The 20,209-nt window shown below is 39.3% G+C and overlaps 1 protein-coding gene across 1 annotated transcript in view; it reads left to right on the forward strand.

Moving 5' to 3' along the window:
* Positions 1 to 20,209, forward strand: part of LOC127445291 (zeta-sarcoglycan-like) — a 419,585-nt gene that overhangs the window by 271,727 nt on the left and 127,649 nt on the right. Inside the window, exon 3 of the mRNA XM_051705268.1 lies at positions 1,105 to 1,206. Within this exon, the coding sequence (XP_051561228.1) occupies positions 1,105 to 1,206 (102 nt within the window). The remainder of the gene's footprint in view (positions 1 to 1,104; positions 1,207 to 20,209) is intronic.

The following is a 20,209-nucleotide window of genomic DNA, read 5'->3' on the forward strand; positions in this document are numbered from 1 at the left end:
TTCATTCCTCTGAAAAAAAAAAAAAAAAAAAAAAATATCGCACTATACATAACAGATAACAGATTGTATTAGATTTGCACTACCTGTGTGTATGTGTGTATGTATGTATGTGTGTGTCCGTACGTATGTGTATAATTCGGTTTTTTTTATTTTTATTTTTTTTATTATTATCTATGTCTTGCTGCTGTTTTTGTATTATTTTTGTATTGTTGTACACTGGAAGCTCCTGTCACCAAGACAAATTCCTTGTATGTGTAAGCATACTTGGCAATAAAGCTGATTCTGATTCTGATTCATACATATATTATTTTAAGGATTGTATGATATCATCATAAAATCCCTGATATTTAACAGTAAGTTATACATCATATAAGTGTATGGCATAATTTGGATTTAAATTGTTAGTAGGCTATCTTTTATCTTACATTTGTAAAAGTTGCACAATAATCAGTCATTATCAGTTATGATTTTGAGTTCTAAAATAACCAAATGTTTTTATTATATATATATATATATATATATATATATATATATATATTTTTTTTTTTTTTTTTTAATTATTATTATTATTATTATTGAGAAATAATCTAATATCATATTAATGCGTGTCATCAATGGTTATTTTTTTTAATTATCCATTCTCAAAATATCTCTTTTGCCACAAAGACAGCATGATGCACAGGGCGAATCAGATTAATACCTGCCTTTCAGTCGTATTACTTTTCTCTCACAATTTCAATTTCTGAAATGACTTTCTTGCATGATAAATTACTTTGTGGATGCAATTTAATCCATTTACATCGACACCTCCCTTTATTTTGAGCATGTAGATTGACAGCACATATTAATTGAGAGACTACATGGAATATTTGAATATTTAGCGTGGAATATTTTTCACACCGCAGGACATTAGAACAAACAAGTAATATCAAAACGTTTATGAAATGTGTTGAAAAAAATAAGTTGAACAATTACAACATTTAAAAACAAACTTTCCCTCATGCAAACATAGAAAGTTTAACCTGAAATCTTGGTGTGGAAAAAAATGGTCCTTTTGTCAACTACCCATTTACATCACAAACTCTCTTTTTGTCTTTCACTCAGGATGGCATGGGCAATCTTCGTGTAACCAAAGAGGGCATCAGATTAGAGGGAGTTTCGGAGTTCCTACTTCCGCTTTATGTGAAAGAAATTAAATCAAGACGGGTAAGACATTCACTTTTTTTCTGAATCTGTGCGACTTGCAGACTTCAACAAAGGGCACAATTCGTAATGTAAATATTTCCATTTAAGTTGGCTTATACCTTTTTGACACTATGGGGAACAAACATAGAGTATTATGCTAAAAAATAAACAGGCCTTGTATTATTGTTTAAGCATAACCTCTGTTCTGCCTTACCAAAAAGTATGATGATGGTACTGTAGTACAGTGGCTGTATCAGATTTACATTCATTCGGTTAGCAAACTCTTTTATTCAAGCCGACATAAAACTGAGGAATGGATCAACATGAGCGATTTAGTTACAGTAGTAATACAGTGGCACTTTAATATATACCAGTGGTGCCTGTAGCTGTACGGCTATATGCACAGTGCATATCCTTAAGGCATTTCATTGATTCCCAATTTGTGTGCACTCCACAATACACACAAAAGACAGAGAGATATGTGTGTCAGGGGGTGTCAAATCATAACACCATGTCTACACCAGACGTACGTGGCACGTTGTGATTCAACTAAATGTGATTGCTCACATAATAATCAACTGAGATCTCTATACTGGAAGTGCCTTTAGTTAATGGACACCCTGTTCCTTAAGCTACTTTATTATACCCGTATATATATATATATATATATATATATATATATATATATATATATATATATATATAAGGAATAATAATTGACTGTGGGCCATTGAACTACTGAAAAATAAAGCACACTCGAGGTGGTAATGCTGTCACGGGTGTGCATTATTTTTCAATATTTCAATGGCCTGTCATCATTATTCCGGTTATACCACAGTTACCATACCTTAAGACATCATTCAGGGTTTTATCTCAAGACATTTTCTGGTTTTTGTCCCTAAAACGCTCTTGTGAGTGGGACTACTTTCTTCCGCCACGGACTCAGTGTCTTGCTTTGATACTGTCCGATCCTTCGTTGCTAGTTCAAAAACGTCACTTTAGAACTAGCAACGGAGGATAGCGAGGCTTGCGCTACTTTACTGGAGCACTTACTGGAGTAATAAGGTAGTGCGTTTGTGTGTGTGAGTTTGTTTTTGAGGGATCAAAAGAGAGAAACTCATAAACTGAGAGAGATCGCTTCTGGGATTATCTTTTTTGTTGCACCTCTCGTCAGAAGTAACATCGCTTCAAAATTGCCAAGATGTAAGTTTAAGCACTTCTCAGCAGCAGCGAGTGTCGCCATTTTTGTATCTAGTTTCTCCGAAGTAAATCTTAACAACTGTTTTCAACCCTACTGAGATGCAGGTGTGCGCTGACATGACGGTTCTGTTTTTCGCTCATGAGTAAGTGTGTGCGTAATGTCCACACGTGCGAGGGTGTTTCCCACAGATATTTCAGATGATATAGAAACTGTTGTATTGATCAAGTGTGTCTAGCTTTGATACAGCTCAAGCCTTCATTGCTAGTTCAAAAACATCACTTTAGAACTAGCAACGGAGAATGCACTGCTTTTTCGGTATTGGAGTAACAAGGTTTTGTGTGTGTGTGTGTGTATGTTTGCGCAAGAGAAAGAGAGAAACTGAGAGAGATCGCATGTGGAATTACCTGTGTTTAAAGTGGCTCTCATCAGGAATAACATCGCTTCAAATTGCCAAAGTGTACGCTTAAGTCTCAGCAGCAGCGAGTGTCACCATTCTTGTACAGCTTTTCCATTGCTAAACAACTGTTTACAATCCCAGTGAGTCATGGGGGTGCGCTAACTTTGCTCCCGAGGGAGTTTGTGTGAGAGTGAAAGAGAGGGGGAGGGTTAGAGCGGTACTTTCCACTATAGCTATGTGAGGCTGATTAGGGCGAAATACATTCAAACATAAAAGGTTTCACATATTAAAAGTTATTTCGGATAATAAAAACTGTTGTATTGATCAAGTCGTGGGGGGTGCAGCTCTATTTGTTGGTCACGACTCGAGTCTCAATGTGTGTGTGTGTGGGTGGGTGAGACGAGAGCGAAAGAGAGAGAGAGAGAGAGAAAGAGAGGGAGCCCAAGGATGCTTTTCAATCGAAACTGAAATAAATGTAGAATATTATAGACATTGTTTGTTCTTATCCGATGTACTTAACCAATGTCTTAGTTTTAATTGGGTGTTTTGTTGTGGTAGCCTGTAGAGCTCTTTGAAATAACTGAAATAATTTGGCGAAGTGATATGGAACCGTTACTCGGTCAAGACCTGGAACTACTTCATAGCCGTGTGTGTACTTGAAAAATAATTGCAGACCTTAGAATGTCTGTCAACCAATCAAAATCAAGCATTCAACAGACCCGTGTGTGTGTGTGTGTGTATATATATATATATATATATATATATATATATATATATATATATATATATATATATATATATATATATTTTATTTATTTATTTATTTATTTTTTTTATGCTGTCAGCAAACTAAGTGATTACACTTTCAGGTTTGCGCCACTTACAAGGATTTTTCTCCTGTTCACCTCACAGGTGCAACAGGTCACAGGAACAGGCTCAGCACTCAGTCCATGTTAAGCAGCTCCCACAACCTGCTGAACTTTACCCGTTAGATCCCTCAGTAAACTTATTTTATTCTGTGCCACTCTTTAGTGAAGCTGGCTGATCTGTCTCTGCAGCCTGTAACACGTTTAGCTTATTCACTCTACTTTACGTGCCACTTGTTGTTGATGACCAGAGGCATCACCAATTTGCATGTTAGCTAAATATTCAGCTGAAGATTGAACATTTAAATTTAGATTTGGGTTTAAATTTATGATGTAGATTCACATTTAATATGCATCTTTTACATATTTATCTATATTAACCCTGAATGAAGACTTAACATTTAAAAATTCTGCCTTTAAATGCTTGTTCGAGCTACAACCAGCTAGTTATTTGCAGCACACTTCATTTTACATACAACTCCCTATTTGCTTAAGCATTAAACTATGAGAGGCTGTGCCATTTATAAAGTGGCAGCAACAGCAATATGATAAAAAAAAAAAAAAAAAAAAAAAAATAATAATAATAATAATAATAAAAAAATAACATTCATTATTAATATTTTTTGGAATAATCAATTAATTCAACAAGTAATGTACTGTAGTTCATTAGGTTAACTATAGGCGCGGCTGACAAGCAACATTACTTGGTGCATGAATAGAGAGCAACAGTGCCCACCCACTTTTTCAGCTGTCTGGGTTTCAGAAGTGTTCTTCCCATGTATTTCTTCCAAAGAAATTTCACAAAATCCTTAATAGGATAGTTATAAGCCATGAACCAAACCAGTCAGCTGCAAGGTGAATCATGCCTTTACAAACTTTGATTTCATTCAAGTAAAAAAAGAAAAAAAGAAAAACTGTGATGAGGAGGAGGGCGAGGCCAATTGGGCTAATCAGCCGAGGAGAGGGATAAGTGCAGCAGGATGCGGCAGTTCGAGAGAGAGAGAACCACAAGCAGCTGCCTTATCCCACTTATCCCTCTCCTCGGCTGATTAGCCCGATTGGGGGCTGGGCATGCATAGTCACGGCCTGGCCCCGCCCTCCTCCTCGTCACAGAGACAAATTTACAAGACTACAAACTACAATCCCATGAAGCAATGCGAATTACATAATCAAATAAAAATAAAAATAAACTATGGAAAAATATAAAACTATTGATTTAAAGTTGTTGATTATAAGTATATAAATTATATATTTGAATTAGATTGCAACATTTTCTGATATTTAAGTAGTTTGAGAGTGTAATAAGACTGACTTGATTGCATCATTCACAGTGCATCATGCAAATAGGCGGTTGCTTGTTTGGCATGCTTATTTGGTATGCTTTGTTGGATGCTATTCTCTGATTTGTGGAGCTTTTCTCTTCAGGATCATGGGTAGTATAGATCCTCACCAAGAATTCCACTATTAAAAATGAAAAAAATGAACTTGAAATAACATGGACTGATGGCTTCAACAGAAGCATATACCATTAATTAACAATCTCTGAGATCATGTTAGATTTGTCTTAAAAGGTTTATAATTTATATTTAAAAATGTATTTGCCTATGAAAAAAAAGTGAGATTTTTACTTAAGAAACAAAACTGATTGTGCAGTTACAAGTGTGCATTCACTGTATAGTCATTTTACAATGTGTTCAAAAACTGCTCATCCGATCAGAATGTATAATCAATAATCTGTTTTATAAAATGTGTTAAGCAACAATCTTTATGAATATAGCTGCAAGCAGCGATGACGGGCCCAAGCACAACTGGTCCATTTAAACCCGGTGGCTTTTGGAAAACAATTCAAGGTGGACACTTGCATTTGGCATTTGACATTATTCTAAACAATTTAAAGCAATTTGGGTAAATATAAGAAGAATATTTTAAAGTCTGTTGTAAGAGCCACACTTCCTGCTGCCAGGTGAAGGCGCTATGACTGTGACCAAAAATAGTCAAATCCATGTGATTATCCCCCAGTCTAAACATACATCTATATTTTTATCTAAATCACACATTGCTCACAGAAGATATGAGACACTTCCTGTTCCCCTTCTGTCACTCACTCGACGATGTGTCAATGTAGTGACACTAGGGGTCGCTCTTGAGAGCCCCGATCACCTCAGATCTTTGAGAAAAGGCCAATGAGAATTGGTGAGTGGAATTTGCATGCCACTCCCCCGGACATACGGATATAAAAGGGAGCTGGAATGCAGGATTCATTCAGACTTTTTCTTCGGAGCTGAGCGGTTGTACTATCAGCGAGCTGAATACTACTGCTGTTCCATTCACCTCTTAAGAAGCGTATGCTGTTGGATATACGGCGCATTTCCAGCGGCTTTCTCTCCTTCTGCACGAAGAGTGCAGATTTCGCCCCTGGGCGCTTCGACAGCGCTAAAAGAGTGTATATTCCTGCTAAAGAGTATATTTTCTCTATTAGAGCACACACATTGATGTTGAACGTCTTGTTAAAGACGCGTATTTTTAAAGATGCCTTTCTGTCTTTGTGTGATTCCTGGATGCGGTCGTTATCTCTCCGCCTCCGACGGCCACGGGCGCTGCCTCACGTGTCCGGGCAGTGATCACACTGAGGCAGCGTTCGTGGATGGTTCATGTTCTCATTGCGAGGATATGACCATGGCAACGTTGCGGTCGCATCCTTCCTTCTTCTGAGGGAAAGCCACTCTAGCCGCCTCCTGCACTGTGCCTTCTACCAATGGGTGTGAGGCCGGCCCAGCTAGCACTGGAGGCGATTTGGGGAGTTCAATGGGCGCGGTCTAGCTGGGTAATTCCCCGCAGACCTCCCGTTCCCCAGCACACTCGTTTGCTCCTGTCTGGTTCTGAAATGAGACCAGCCCGCCACATGGCCAGCTTGACGTCTCTTTCGGGTCTGCCCGCCCAGTCAGAGGCCGACGTAGAGCTGACTGCCGTGCTTGCCCGGGCCGCCACGAGTATCGGGTTGGACTGGAACCCTCTAGCCTCCCCTGAGCACTCTCGGCTTGATGATTGGTTCCTGGGTTCGGGGCGCCGCTCACGGCCACACTCCCCCGGTTCCTTTCTTCCCAGAGGTGCGTGGAGGGCGGTGCGGTGATCGGGGCTCTCAAGAGCGACCCCTAGTGTCACTACATCAACACAACATCTCGTTCCCTCCATAAGGGAACGGAGGTTACGACAGTAACCGAGATGTTTCCAATTTTTCACCATTAATTTAATGCCTTGCCATGGCGACACCATTTGATATATCAAAATCTGTTCACAAATTAGAATCTTCAGTGTCTTGGCATAATGTTGTCTAAATGTGGTGACAGTCTCATGAATCAACTAGGAGGAGTATTTGAAATTTCAGAGACTGCAATATTCAAAAAAATATAAAATGGCTGACTTCCTGTTGGGCGGAGCTAATGACTATAATTATGAAAGTTGTCCGGCTTGGTGAGAACTATATATGTACCAAGTTTGGTGACTTTAGGTGAAAATGGGGGTGCTACAGAGGCAGTCTTACGCGCCCATTTTAAAGGGGGCGCTACAGAGCCCCTCCTGCATGCCCCCATGCAACTTTTGCCCAGCCCTAATGGCCGACGACTCTGATGCCAAGTGCCTCAAAAACACCCAAATATAGGAAGAAAGGAATAATAACAATTAATGCATTGCCATGGCAACAGTATTTAAGATATCAAATGTTCCTTTACAGTTTTACATCAGCAGTGTCGACATTATTCTAAAGAATTGTGAAGCAATTCATGTAAACACAAGAGGGCTATTTCAAAGTCTGTGCACAATGCCCACAGAAGATAAGGCACTTCCTGTTTTCCATTTTTCACCATAAATGTATTGCTTCGCCATGGCGACACCATTCAAAATATAAAAAATCTGATTGCAATTTAACATGATGTCACACAAATTTGGTTCTAGTCACATGAATCCCCTAGGAGGATTATTTAAAAGTTCAGAGCCTGCGATTTTCAGACTTCCTGTTGGGCGGAGCTAATGACTGTGAGTATGAAAGTTGTTCGGCTTTATGAGAACTATATATGTACCAATTTTGGTGACTATAGGTGAAAATGGGGGTGCTACAGAACCCCCATTTTCAAGGGGGCTCATATGTGAACACACCAAACAATCTCAGACCCCTTAAAAGCTAACCGAGCCGAGACCATCTCAGGAGGTGGTCTGAGTACAGTTCACTTGCAGCTTTTGGTTCGGTTTGCTAATAAAGTGCATTGTGAACAAATAACGCTCCGGGCTCACTTGAATTTCCCATTCACATAATACCAAACATGTTTTGCCCTGACAGGTTCCAGTACTCAGGAAATGACATTGCGAGCACCGGAGAGATGCGTGAGCCGATTGCTTTGTTTCTATGGACATGACAGAGGGAGATGCACATACACACACACACACACACACACACAAAAAAAAAAATTAAGAAATTATGATCTATGAATGGAAGTAACCCGAGACTGTCAGTAAATTAAACAAATTGTGATTAATTTTATTGTTTTTCGTTAATAAGACTAATCTACCATGACTGAATGCTGAATTTTGCCTCTAAATCGAGAATTGTTATATAAAATACAATGCATTCAATTCTGTTACATTACTTTTCTTTGTAATAAGACTAATCTACCATGCTTGAATGCTAAAGTTTGCCTCTAAATACAGTATTTTTATATAAAAAATACAATATATTCAATTCTGTTATATTACCTTTCTTTGTAATAATATAGAATTACATAAAATGTATGCCAAAGATCAATAAATGAAGTTTTATTGAATATAGACACATGTTCTTATGCTGCTTATTCATTTTAAGAGCATTAAACATGTTTATATTATCTTATAAGTTACTACGTAGATGTAACGATGTTGGCAACAGGCAGACGAAGAGATGATGGTGTGAAGATGAACCCAAGTGCAGTTTATTTTTCAAACTTGTAATTCCAAAACCCTAACTAAAAACGTGAACATAAACATGAACTAGACTTGACAAAAACTAGACATGACATGACTTAACTATAGACTTAACTTAAACATAACTTGACTATGACTGTGGCTTGACTGTGGCTTGACTGGAACAAAACAACAAAACAACAAAACAACAAAACAACAAAACAACAAAACAACAAAACAACAAAACAACAAAGTTACATACACAATACCTCACACTAGACAATGGCAAACATGAGGGCTTAAAAACAAGGACATGGGTAACAAGTAAACAAGACAACCAATCACAAGGCTAAACTAATAAACAAGATAACAAGACTAAATGAACTTAAACCAATGAAAAGACAAGATGAATAACAAAGTAATCAAACAAAGAACCAATGAAAACAAGACACATGAACAGGGGAAACACATGACAAGATCACATGAGGGAACAGGAAATCACATGACATGAACAGGAACTAAACTTGAAAATAAAAGACATGAAAAACATGAACCAAAACACAAACATGACAGTAGAGCTATTTGTACTCTTAACATTAAATACAGCCCTAAGAATTATAATACATACAATTTTTTTTTTTTTTTTTTTTTTTTTTTTTTAAGTGGGCTAAGCTAACGGTAGCATTGCAGTTTTGTTTCCTTAAACATCATCTTCCGAATATCGGGGAATGGAATGCATTTATGGTCGGAGATATCAAGTATGAATATACCTTATCCAACTTGAATGGAACGCAGCATAACCGTGTACCCTGATGAAACAAAATTTATTGCAAGCAACATTTAAATCGCAGATATTATTAGATAGATTTTTCCAGGTATTATAGACCTCCTTGGTAGATTCATATGAAAAATTATGATTTTTGAATGTCTGTTCGGGAGACGTTCATTTCATAAAACAGTCATGCGTCAGTTAAAATTAGGCTTGCTTGACATTAAGTGTCATTTGAAGTTCTGGCTTTCGTGCGTGGACGTGTTTTTAAAATGTCAATTGGTATTACTAGTTAGCTGCGACATAATGTATGATGCCCAAAGGCAAAAGGTGTCTTATTCATTGTGAAACTGTGTTTTCTTAATGGCATGAACCACACTGAAGGCCTAGACTGTAAATGCACGGCTTTTTTGCAATTAGAACATTACAGTGAAAACATATTTTAAAATGTTAAAAGAGTGCATTTTTAAAAACTTGTGACATGTGAGCGACTGTACTTATGTTTCATGTTCTCTGCTTAAGATCCGATCCAATGATTGAAAAAACAGCATGCATTTCATTAGGCTCGTTTGAGATGAGCAAGTTCTGCGCATAACCGATCACTGGTGATCATGGACAGGTGCATGCCGGTTAGAAATCTGTCTGACTTGCAGTGATATCATGATTACATATGTAAAAAATACTCCTGCGAGAGCGAGGCAGCCGCAGTTGTAGCAGGCAGGTGGCACAGTTGCTTTTTTCGAGCTGTGCGAACTTCAAGCATGATGGGAAATTACTTGCTGATGACACGGCTTAATGCTCATTGGCTTAAACAACCGTGATGTTTTCTCTTTAAAAATGTTTTATTTTTTTATCTCTAATATCATGTTTGTTTGTGTATAAATTATATGTGAATATTCCCAACATTCTGACAGTGAAATTGCTGAATGGAATATGTGATTTGTATCTTTGTTCAACTAAAAATGTATGGAAAGACACATCTTATGGGGGAATTAAATAACAGGTACATTGAGTGTTTTGTTCATCATTTTCATTTAAAAGCAACATAATTTAAATCGCATCCACTTTATTAACAACAAAGCACTTGAACGTGAATTACGCGATATCTGCCTTTGATCTCGTAGCGGCTAATCCACTATGAGAAGTGAGAACTGTCTGACTTGACAGCTATTATTTCACTCCTCCCCTGACTGCACCAGCATGCTCTCTATTTTTATAATGCTTTATTATAACAGTTCACATAACAGAAGGAAAAAAAGAAACAAGCAAAGAAAGAGAAAAAAACAAAAACCTATAAATAACTATGTACAAAGGGGTATTAGAATATTCAAGAGACATAGATGCAGGGGTGTCTAAGATGGGTAAAAGTTCATGGCTGTACAGCAGTCCAGTGTCTTTGTTGCCTTGGTGTTCCTTACACCATGTATCAAGATACTGATAGAGCTCAAACTAAAATTTCCAAAATGAGGTATCTTCTTTGACCATCTAAATTTATGGATATAGTCCTTTTACTTAACATAACCTTTATTTTCCAAAGGTTTATCATAAATAATAAAACATTCTTTACTTCCAAAGTAATCTCAATCCCAGTGTTCTCCTGCACCAACCTGCTCTCATCTACTTTCAAGGCGAGGCATTTGACATCTCAAACAAGCCTAACGTGAGAGTCCACTGATGAAAATGAACTCAACCATTTTATCCACAACAATGAAAATAGGGGGTAAATGGGGAAAAAAACCTGACTGATCCTCTAATTTTGTTATCATGTAATCAAAATTACTAATTAATTTGTATGCAATCAAAATCGGTGTCTCCCCTATTCTCTGGGCTCTTCCGAGTATTTTGAGCACACCCACATCTTAATCTGTGATTCACAGCCAGAGCTCTCAGTCAACACAGATCAGACACATTGTGGTATTACCAAATGTGCATTGGCTATTTACCTAGATCAATCTGGCCAATAGATCTCTAGTAATGGTCTGACTGGCAGGTAATGTAGGCAATAGTGTGAGGTTTCCATAGTTACATGCGCTGGCCTTTCTCAGTTTCTTTTGAGTGATCCAGAGGAATTATCTTGTATAATTTATGGCAGAAAAAAATATAATATTTTTGTTGAAAATGAAAATAGTTGCTGGCTCCAACTGCTAACAGCACTTACATTGTAATAGGGCTGGGCGATATGGACCAAAATTCATATCGTAATATCATAATGTTCGGTTGTAAGTCAAAGCCACATGTGATGGTGATGGTAAATGAAGCTTGCATTGCACTTTGTTTCGGGGCAGAAGACTTTTCGGGTTGCAGCAGCACAAAGTTTAACACACTATTCGTACTGCAGTTTATGGCGCTGTTGTAAATGGTGAAAGAGATCTGAAGTGCTTCCACTTTTGGATGCAACCTGTTTATGGCATTCTCTACAGATGACATGCAGGCCTCGACATTAAGCATTGTGATGTGCTTATCCTGCGGACAAGTATATTGGTCATTTACTTGTCCGAGTAAAAAGTTACTTGTCCAGAGAAAGAAAAGGACATGTATTGGTTTCAAGTAATATCAGAGTTTCTGTTGTATGTTTTCTAAAATTATGACATGACCAGCCTAATAGTATTATACCTATGCAATCAGCTAGATTATCTGGGACAGAAATGTAAACTGCTCTATGTAGAGGAGGTTATTTTATGTTACTTGTACGCATGGTAGTCAAATAAAGGAAAGCCTCCATCACCATCATTTACACCAGGGGTGTTCACACTTCTAAGGAATGAGATCTACTTTTCCATCATGTTATTGCAGCAAGATACCATACACAATATATACATTTATCAAAATACCAAAATTTTTTCTTTGTCTTTGTTGAAATGTGATGATTTTTGATACAAATAACAGCCTAACAATAATTAACTTAATTATAAAATAAGAGTAGTAAACAGTAAACCAAAAGAAAAGCAATGAAAAAAAAAAACCAAAACAAAAAAAACCCACTATAGACCAACAAAAATGCAAATTAAGAAAACAGTGCTTTTTAACAGCTTTAAAAAATAAATAAAACAGTATCAAGTATTCAATTAAACATTCAGAATGAATTTGACTACTACTGGTCTTCCTTATATGAATAATACTTTAATACTTTTATACTAGAGTTATACTAGTAAAGTTATCCAGCCAAGAGCAGTGAGAGGTTTTGTCATTTTCTTGTTATTGTTGTTTGATTAACATTAAGGATACACTAGAAAGCGGCAGGTCTATTAGGTTACATTTAACCTTACAAGTCGTACATTTCGATAAAAATCAGCTGTTCTCCTGTTGTTTACGTTTAGACATCACTCTCTGTGTTTACATTAACACCTCACCAAGACAGGCATTTTGGAGGATTTTTTTAATGTATTTGACCGTTTAGGCGTGAGCATTCTCGGAGCACACGCGCATGTGAGGCCGTTTTCACACCTGGCTTGTTTGGAGCGTTTGTTTCAGAACCTGTCACATTTTCTACCTTGGCTCGATTTATTTAGGCATACATGAACATGGCAATTGCACTCTTATCTGCACCAAAACAAAGCCTTTTGACGAGTATATATTAGATATAATTGCACGTTTAAAATAGCAGTTATTTTATAATTCCTGAGATAAATAGTACACTCGCTTCTTTATTTTGGAAATAGCGGCAAAACAAACACAGTAGGATGGGCATTAGCAACTTTATGACAGATGAAAAACATCTTTACTGTCCGTGGCATCACTCTTTCTGATGTGTGTGTGCATGGGAGAGAGAGAGAGCTCCGTTTCCATGAGAACAGGCACTTTTCTATATAAATATAATGCAAAAGCAGCTAATGACCATGACGAAAATTTTACAACTCATTTCCATCTGAGTGACGGATTTTATTTGCAGTGCAACCTCTGAATGGAACGCGCATTCTGTACCACATGGAAAGGTTTTTCATAACCATGACATTATAAACAATAGTCGAAAATTTGCAACAGTTGACAAATTTATGCAGGTGTATCATTTGAACCATGTTGGGGCTTCAAACAGTGAGTTTGGTTATTAGCAATAATTAATAATTATCAAAGATAATCGACATTCAAAAAGGGAACAATGAAGGCTTGAATCTGAGCACTGACATCCCCTGCCAGCCCTTGGCACAGGTGCATGCAGAACAATACCAACTTCTCTTTAAAGTATAACAAAGTTTATTAATGCAGTAATATCAATTAATAATCAATTCAATGAAGCTGATAAACTTACGACTTCCAACTACAAACTAAACAGTAACATGATTAGATATGGTAACAGATAAGCTGTGAATGGGTGTGTGTGTGTGTGTGTGTGTGTGTAAGGATAGAAGGAGTGCACAAAATGGAGGTGTGGCTCTCATGGAGAGTGTGTCACACGAGGTTTCCGGCTAGAGAATGTGGCCGCAAATGTGGGCGGAAAGACTGGTTAATGGCATCTGCCCATTTAACACGTGTTTCTGCTGGTACGATAACTTAGGGACAAAGCCGGGCTCTATTGTCGTTATCTGTTCACCAAATGTGTGTGCGGGTATGTTTGTGAGGGGTCGTGTGTGTGCGGTTAGTACGAGAGAGAGAGAGTACAGAGTGACGGCACCGAAGCCAGTTTAGAGATCATGGGAGAGACGGCAACCGTTAGTTTATCACTCAGAGATGCTGTGAACAGCTCGTAATCCGTCCGCCATGGTCGTTGGTTCTTTAAATGGATAAACTCAGTGTGCCAGTTTCACCCGCGATGGTGGAAATGCACAAACAGCCCAAAGTGGTTGGATGACAACACAGCAAATCTCATTCGTGGTGACAGTAAGTTACAGTAATACCTTGAGTATTATTAGCAGCAATGAGCGTACTCGGCAGTCTGTAAACTGTAAAAGCAATAACCTTGATACACAACAATAACACACTATAATAATCTATCTCTTCCCAGACATAAACCTCTTACTTGAGTCGCGTGAGGATGCGGGTAGAATGTGTGTTTGTCCGGTTCCTCGAAGCTCAGGTTTCCTCGCTCTGTTGGCGGGCGGTATGGCGGCTGATTCTCGGTGGGTTGGCAGAGATATCAGCGAAGTCGACTCGGTTGAAGAAGGAAGAGAAATCTGCAGGCAAAAGGGTGAGATGCAGATTGCTCGGCGGTCTCCTTCGGACCCGTTAGCATGCTCGGTGGAACACGGAGAATCTCGGCTCATCCAGGGAGATGGAGATTGTATGGCCAAAGTTCAGGTATGTACGTTACTTCCTTGGGCAGCGAGGCTACACCTGGGATCGCAGGGCTGCAACTAGATGCGGCAAATACTGTCACTGGAAGCAAGGCTTAGGAGGAATCTCCGGGGATTTATACTCTCGATGACATCATGTTTGAGGGACGCATTCTGTCGTGCGTTTCATCCAATAGGAGTTGAAAGTCTGATCCTTCAGAATTTCACACCTAGGTGTAAAGAGAGCAAGGCTTGATAGGATCTGTAGTATGTTTGGACTCCCTTTGTTTGATTTTGACGTCGTTTGTGTTATCAGGCTTTGAGTGTTCCTACAGGCCTCAGTCAGGCTTTATGACTGTGTGTTGGCCTGCCTTTGTCTCCTATCTGAGCACATGAAGCCCAACAAACCGGTATTTGGATGTAAGAGCTAAATCTCTGAATAGTACACAAACTTTGACCAATGAGGGGAGAGTTTGCTCACATGTGACATTTATTAACACAGTTTTGGTCCTTTTTGAAATGTTGACTTGTGAAAGCAAACCTAACAAAGAAGAAAATGCAACATTGTAACAATTTTGCCCCTGTTTCAGAAACAATTTAAATGAACGATAGGTCTGAAAACATTCTAAAGCGCACCGCACACACAAGCCACCTGTCAGTCAAACAGCGCACAGCTGTTTTGCTGCTCATCTGATCTTTTATATCCAAACAATTTCCAAATAATTGAACCATTGTTTTTCTTTTTACTAACCAGATCTTCTTCGGCAGTATAAACTAGCCCTCTGTCTCCATTCATGTTGCAGGAGAACTTGTGAACGAGTGGGGCGGGGCCGGGTTTGTGCACAGCAGACAGAGAGGGAGAGTGGGGGGCGGGGTTGCATGGAGAGTTTGAGATTTGAGAGATGCAAACACTGCATGGCTTACGGAAGAAACGGGTTGTGTAACGCAGCATCAAGCTACAGTATATCGATATAAACAGTATTCTCATCCTACATCTCATTTTTGCTTCTATTCAACAGTAAATTAATATGACTCAAATAAAAAAAAATACCATACATTTAGGTGAAACCTGTGGGTTTTGGAAGACCCTTAATTATTTTTGTATTAAAATTTTCTGCCTCAGAGAATGCAAGAAAACGTATTAATGTTTAAAATAGACGTACAATAAAACTGTAAACTAAAAACACAAACAAGGATTCAATAATTAGGCCTGTTGCCATTATTACATTGTCTGATATTTAAATCTGGTATATGGCCATATACAAACAAATACAATTAGAGTTTATATATTTGAGCATTTATGTACTCATTTGAATTCCACAAGTGTTTAAAGAAACATGTTACATATATGAAAATTCTGTATATTGCATATATCTATGTAATTGACTGTAGAGGGGTTTGAGTAGGAAGGACATGGGAGTTGGTTTCACAGTCTACGTGAGTCAGCTTTTAATGCAGTTATCTTCAGCTTCACAACAAAGAATTGGCATTACAGCTTCACAACAAAATATTGTCTTTTCAGCTTCACAACAAGGTATTGGCTTTTCAGCTTCGTAGAAAAGATTTTAGTACACACGTAGCGACTCTAGTCTCTCTCCCCGGTCTGTCGCTCTGGTGGCCTTTTATAGCCCATCTCCATTGTCACTGAAATGAGATACAGGTGTTTAGTATCAACGATCACCAGGTGATGGCCCTTACTGCTTCCTCTCTCCCCAATGACAGACACAAGACCACATCCCGCACCACAGTGAAATTTTTATATCAGTAAAAACAATGTACCTTTACTTTCAGTATACAACTGTTCAGCATATATTGCCATTTTCAGATTCGTAGCCTACTGTATTAGTGGCACTTCAAATTCAAATCACATTTTATTACACAACTAATGGGGATTTTAAGTGAATGTTAGGGATTCTTTGTATAAACTTCGCACAGCAATGATGAGCACAAGTAAAAGATTATTTTAAATGGTCTGAAAATGAATATAGAAACGAAGTAAGTATATATGTATAATATATATATATATATCCTTTCTGGAGAGGAAATCCGCGACAGCCATCTGTGCCCCTGGTCTGTGGACCACGTTGAAATTAAATGGCTGGAGTGCCAGTTACCAACGGGTGATTCGGGTGTTGGCATCCTTCATGCGGTGCAGCCATTGGAGTGGGGTGTGGTCCAAACAGAGGGTGAATGCTCATCCCAACAAAAAGTAGCAGAGAGTGAGGACTGCCCACTTGATGGCCAAACACTCCTTCTCTATGGTGCTGTACTTCGTCTCTCTCATAGAGAGCTTTCGACTAATGTACAGCACTGGGCACTCCTCCCCCTCCACCACTTGGGACAGAACAGCACCCAGCCCCCTGTACAATGCATCCATTTGTAAAACAAAAGGGAGAGATAAATCAGGGGAATGCAGAAGCGGCCCACCACAAAGTGCAACTTTTACCTGCGTGAAAGTTTGTTGGCTGACTCCATCCACTGGACCAGGTCTGGGGCTCACATTTTAGTGAGATCAGTCAGCGGGCTGGTGACGTCGGAAAAATTAGGTACAAACCTTCGATAGTAGCCGGCCAGCCCCAGAAACTGTCTCACCTCCTTTTTGGTCTTGGGTCTCAGGCAGGTCGTGATTGCTGCAGTTTTATCAATTTAGGGTCGCACCTGCCCGTGACCCAAGTGGAACTCCAGATACCGTACCTCCACCCGCCCAATTGCGCACTTCTTTGGGTTTGCTGTGAGCCCCGCCCATCGCAGCGACCTCAGAACTGCTCCCAGATGCTGCATATGCAGTTGACAATCATTACTGTAAATAATGATATCATCCAAATAAGCAGCGGCATACGCAACGTGCGGTCTGAGGACTCCGTCCATAAGACACTGAAACGTAGTTGGGGCCCCAAACAAACCAAATGGAAGGGGTAATCCAAACGGTGTGGAGAGGGCTGTTTTCTCATGGGACATCGACGTTAAGGGGATCTGCCAATATCGCTTTGTCAAATCCAGTGTCGAATAAAAGCGAGCCGAGCCCAACCGATCGAGCAGTTCATCAATACGAGGCATTGGATAAACATCAAATTTCGACACCGTGTTGACCTATCTATAATCCACACAGAACTGGACCGAGCCATCGCTCTTAGACATCAGAACCCAATCGCTGTGGGATTCTTCTATTATGCCCATATCGAGCATGGCCTTTAATTCTTCCCGTACTACTTGTTTCTTGTGTTTGGGTAAGCGGTAGGGACGACTATGTACCACTACCCCTGGGGTTGTCTCGATGTGGTGTTTTATGAGATTAGTGCAGCCGGGGAGAGGCGAGAACACGTCAGAGAAATTATTTTGCAACCTGGCAACCTCCGTACATTGTGACGGCGAGAGGTGGTCTCCGCAAGGGACCGAGGTGAACTGATTGGCTTTTAGACTCACCTCCAGACCGTCGCCAAGGATACGGGGACCACCTCTCTCCATGGTTTTAGTAGGTTTAGGTGGTAAATTGACGAGCCCCCGCCTCTATCTGTACGCATTACCTCATAATCGACTTCCCCAACTCGCCGTCTGACCTCACTCCAGAGTTTGGAGCATGTGCTCGAAGAGCTCCAGAAAGGCCTCCGGGTCATCTTGAGCCCCCATTTTCGGTATTATTAGTAACCCTTTTAACTTCTAACCAACTGTTTGCTGAAGACACACAGCAAAAATTATTTTCTTAATCAGTATGTCTTTTTGTTTTCCAGTAAAATATTTAAACATCCTTAAAACTAGATATGTTTTCGTGAGAACCAGAATTTCATATATTAATATCTGGTTTCAAAGAATGAATCTTGCATTAGCTGACTAATTCAAGATCCATCAAGTGGGTGGTCCTCACTCCCTGATACTATTTGTTGGGACGAGCATTCACCCTCTGTTCGGACCATGCCCTGCTCCAATGGCTCCACCGCATGAAGGATGCCAACGCCCGGATCACCCGTTGGTAACTGGTACTCCAGCCTGTTTCACATTTTTGCCCTTAACGGTGCAATATGTAATTATATTTACTGTAATAAAGCATACAATTATCATAATATGTTATCAGAGATTTAGGAAGCATGCTAAGTTGAAATACTGGCTTCTCCGAAAACAGTGCTACAGCCAGTTTATTCTACTTTGAAATGTCCGTTCCGGGACAGAATTTCTGTTTGAAATAAGTTAGCAGGCAAACACAGCATGCTACAGCCATGAAACCCAGCAATACTTCTAGCTAACATTGACAGAGTTATAAAAAATCCACATTAAATCCACAGTTTATAATTTTCAAACAATAAAAACATTGCAAACGTATACATTAGCTGAACAACTTACAGTGTAAGGCTCGTCGCTTGCCATTGTCAGTTTGCTCGTTCCTGTTGCTTGTCCTCAACCTGGCAACCCACATGAGCTTCGAGTCTGGGGAGGAGGGGGCGGGGAAGACAATTCTCTCTAATATTTTGAATATGGACTGCAGTACCCATTTTAAATGTTTGATGTCAATGTTACATATTGCTCCTTTAATTTATTGCATCGTCATGGCAACACCATTCAATATATCAAAAATCTGTTAGCAATTTATTGTCTTCAATGTCTTGGCATTATATTTCCTAAGTTTGGTGCCAGTCACATGAATCCCCTAGGAGGGGTATTAAAAAGTTCAGGGCCTGCAATTTTCAAAAAATGCATATTCAATCAAAAATGGCCAACTTCCTGTTGGTCAGAGCTAATGACTGTAATTTTGAAAGTTGTCCAGCTTGATGAGAACAATATATGTAGCAAGTTGGTGACCATAGAAGAAACTGACCCCACCACTTTTGTCAAAAGGTGGCGCTACAGAGCTCACCAGCCACACCCATGTGTTACCTTTTGCCCAGGCCTAATGGCTGGCAATGCTGATGTGTGAGCAAAATATCATGAAAATTCAAGCATGCCAACACAAAAACAAGTGAATATACATAAAAAGGAATAATGACATTTAATGTGTTGCCATGGCAACACTATTTAAGATATCAAGAATCCCTTCAGAATTTTACATCTGCACTGTCTTGACATTACTCAAATTTTTTTTGAAGCAATTCAGGTAAACATAAGAGGGATATTTCAAAGTCTGTTAAAAGTGCCACACTTCCTTCTGCCAGTTGATAGCACTATGAACGTGACTCGCAATAGCCACATCAATGTGATAAGCCCACAAGGCCAAACACTTGGCTCAATTATGATGTAAAACTCAATGCATGCAGAAGATACGAGACACTTCCTTTTTCCCAATTTATTACACCGCCATGGCAACATCGTTCGATATATCAAAAATCAGTTTGTAATTTTGCATTGTCAGTGTCTTGGCATGATGTCGCCCACATTTGTTACCTGTAACATGAAATCCCTAGGAGGAGTATATAAAATTCCAGAGCATGCATTTTTCAAACAATCCAAAATGGCCGACTTCCTGTAGGGTGGAGCTTATGACTGTCAGCGTGAAAGTTATCTGGTTTGATGAGCTCTATACGTGTACAAAGTTTGGTGATGGTAGCTCAAACGGGATGTACTACAGAGCCCCCCTGCAGCCCCCCCACCCCCTCCGCACTTTCAGTGCTTGGGCCCTAATAATCCTTAGAGGAACAAGAGGGTCTCCGCACTTTCAGTGCTTGGGCC

The sequence above is a fragment of the Myxocyprinus asiaticus genome, chromosome 8 (genome assembly GCF_019703515.2).
Source record: "Myxocyprinus asiaticus isolate MX2 ecotype Aquarium Trade chromosome 8, UBuf_Myxa_2, whole genome shotgun sequence".
In the NCBI taxonomy this organism is placed as follows: Eukaryota; Metazoa; Chordata; class Actinopteri; order Cypriniformes; family Catostomidae; genus Myxocyprinus; species Myxocyprinus asiaticus.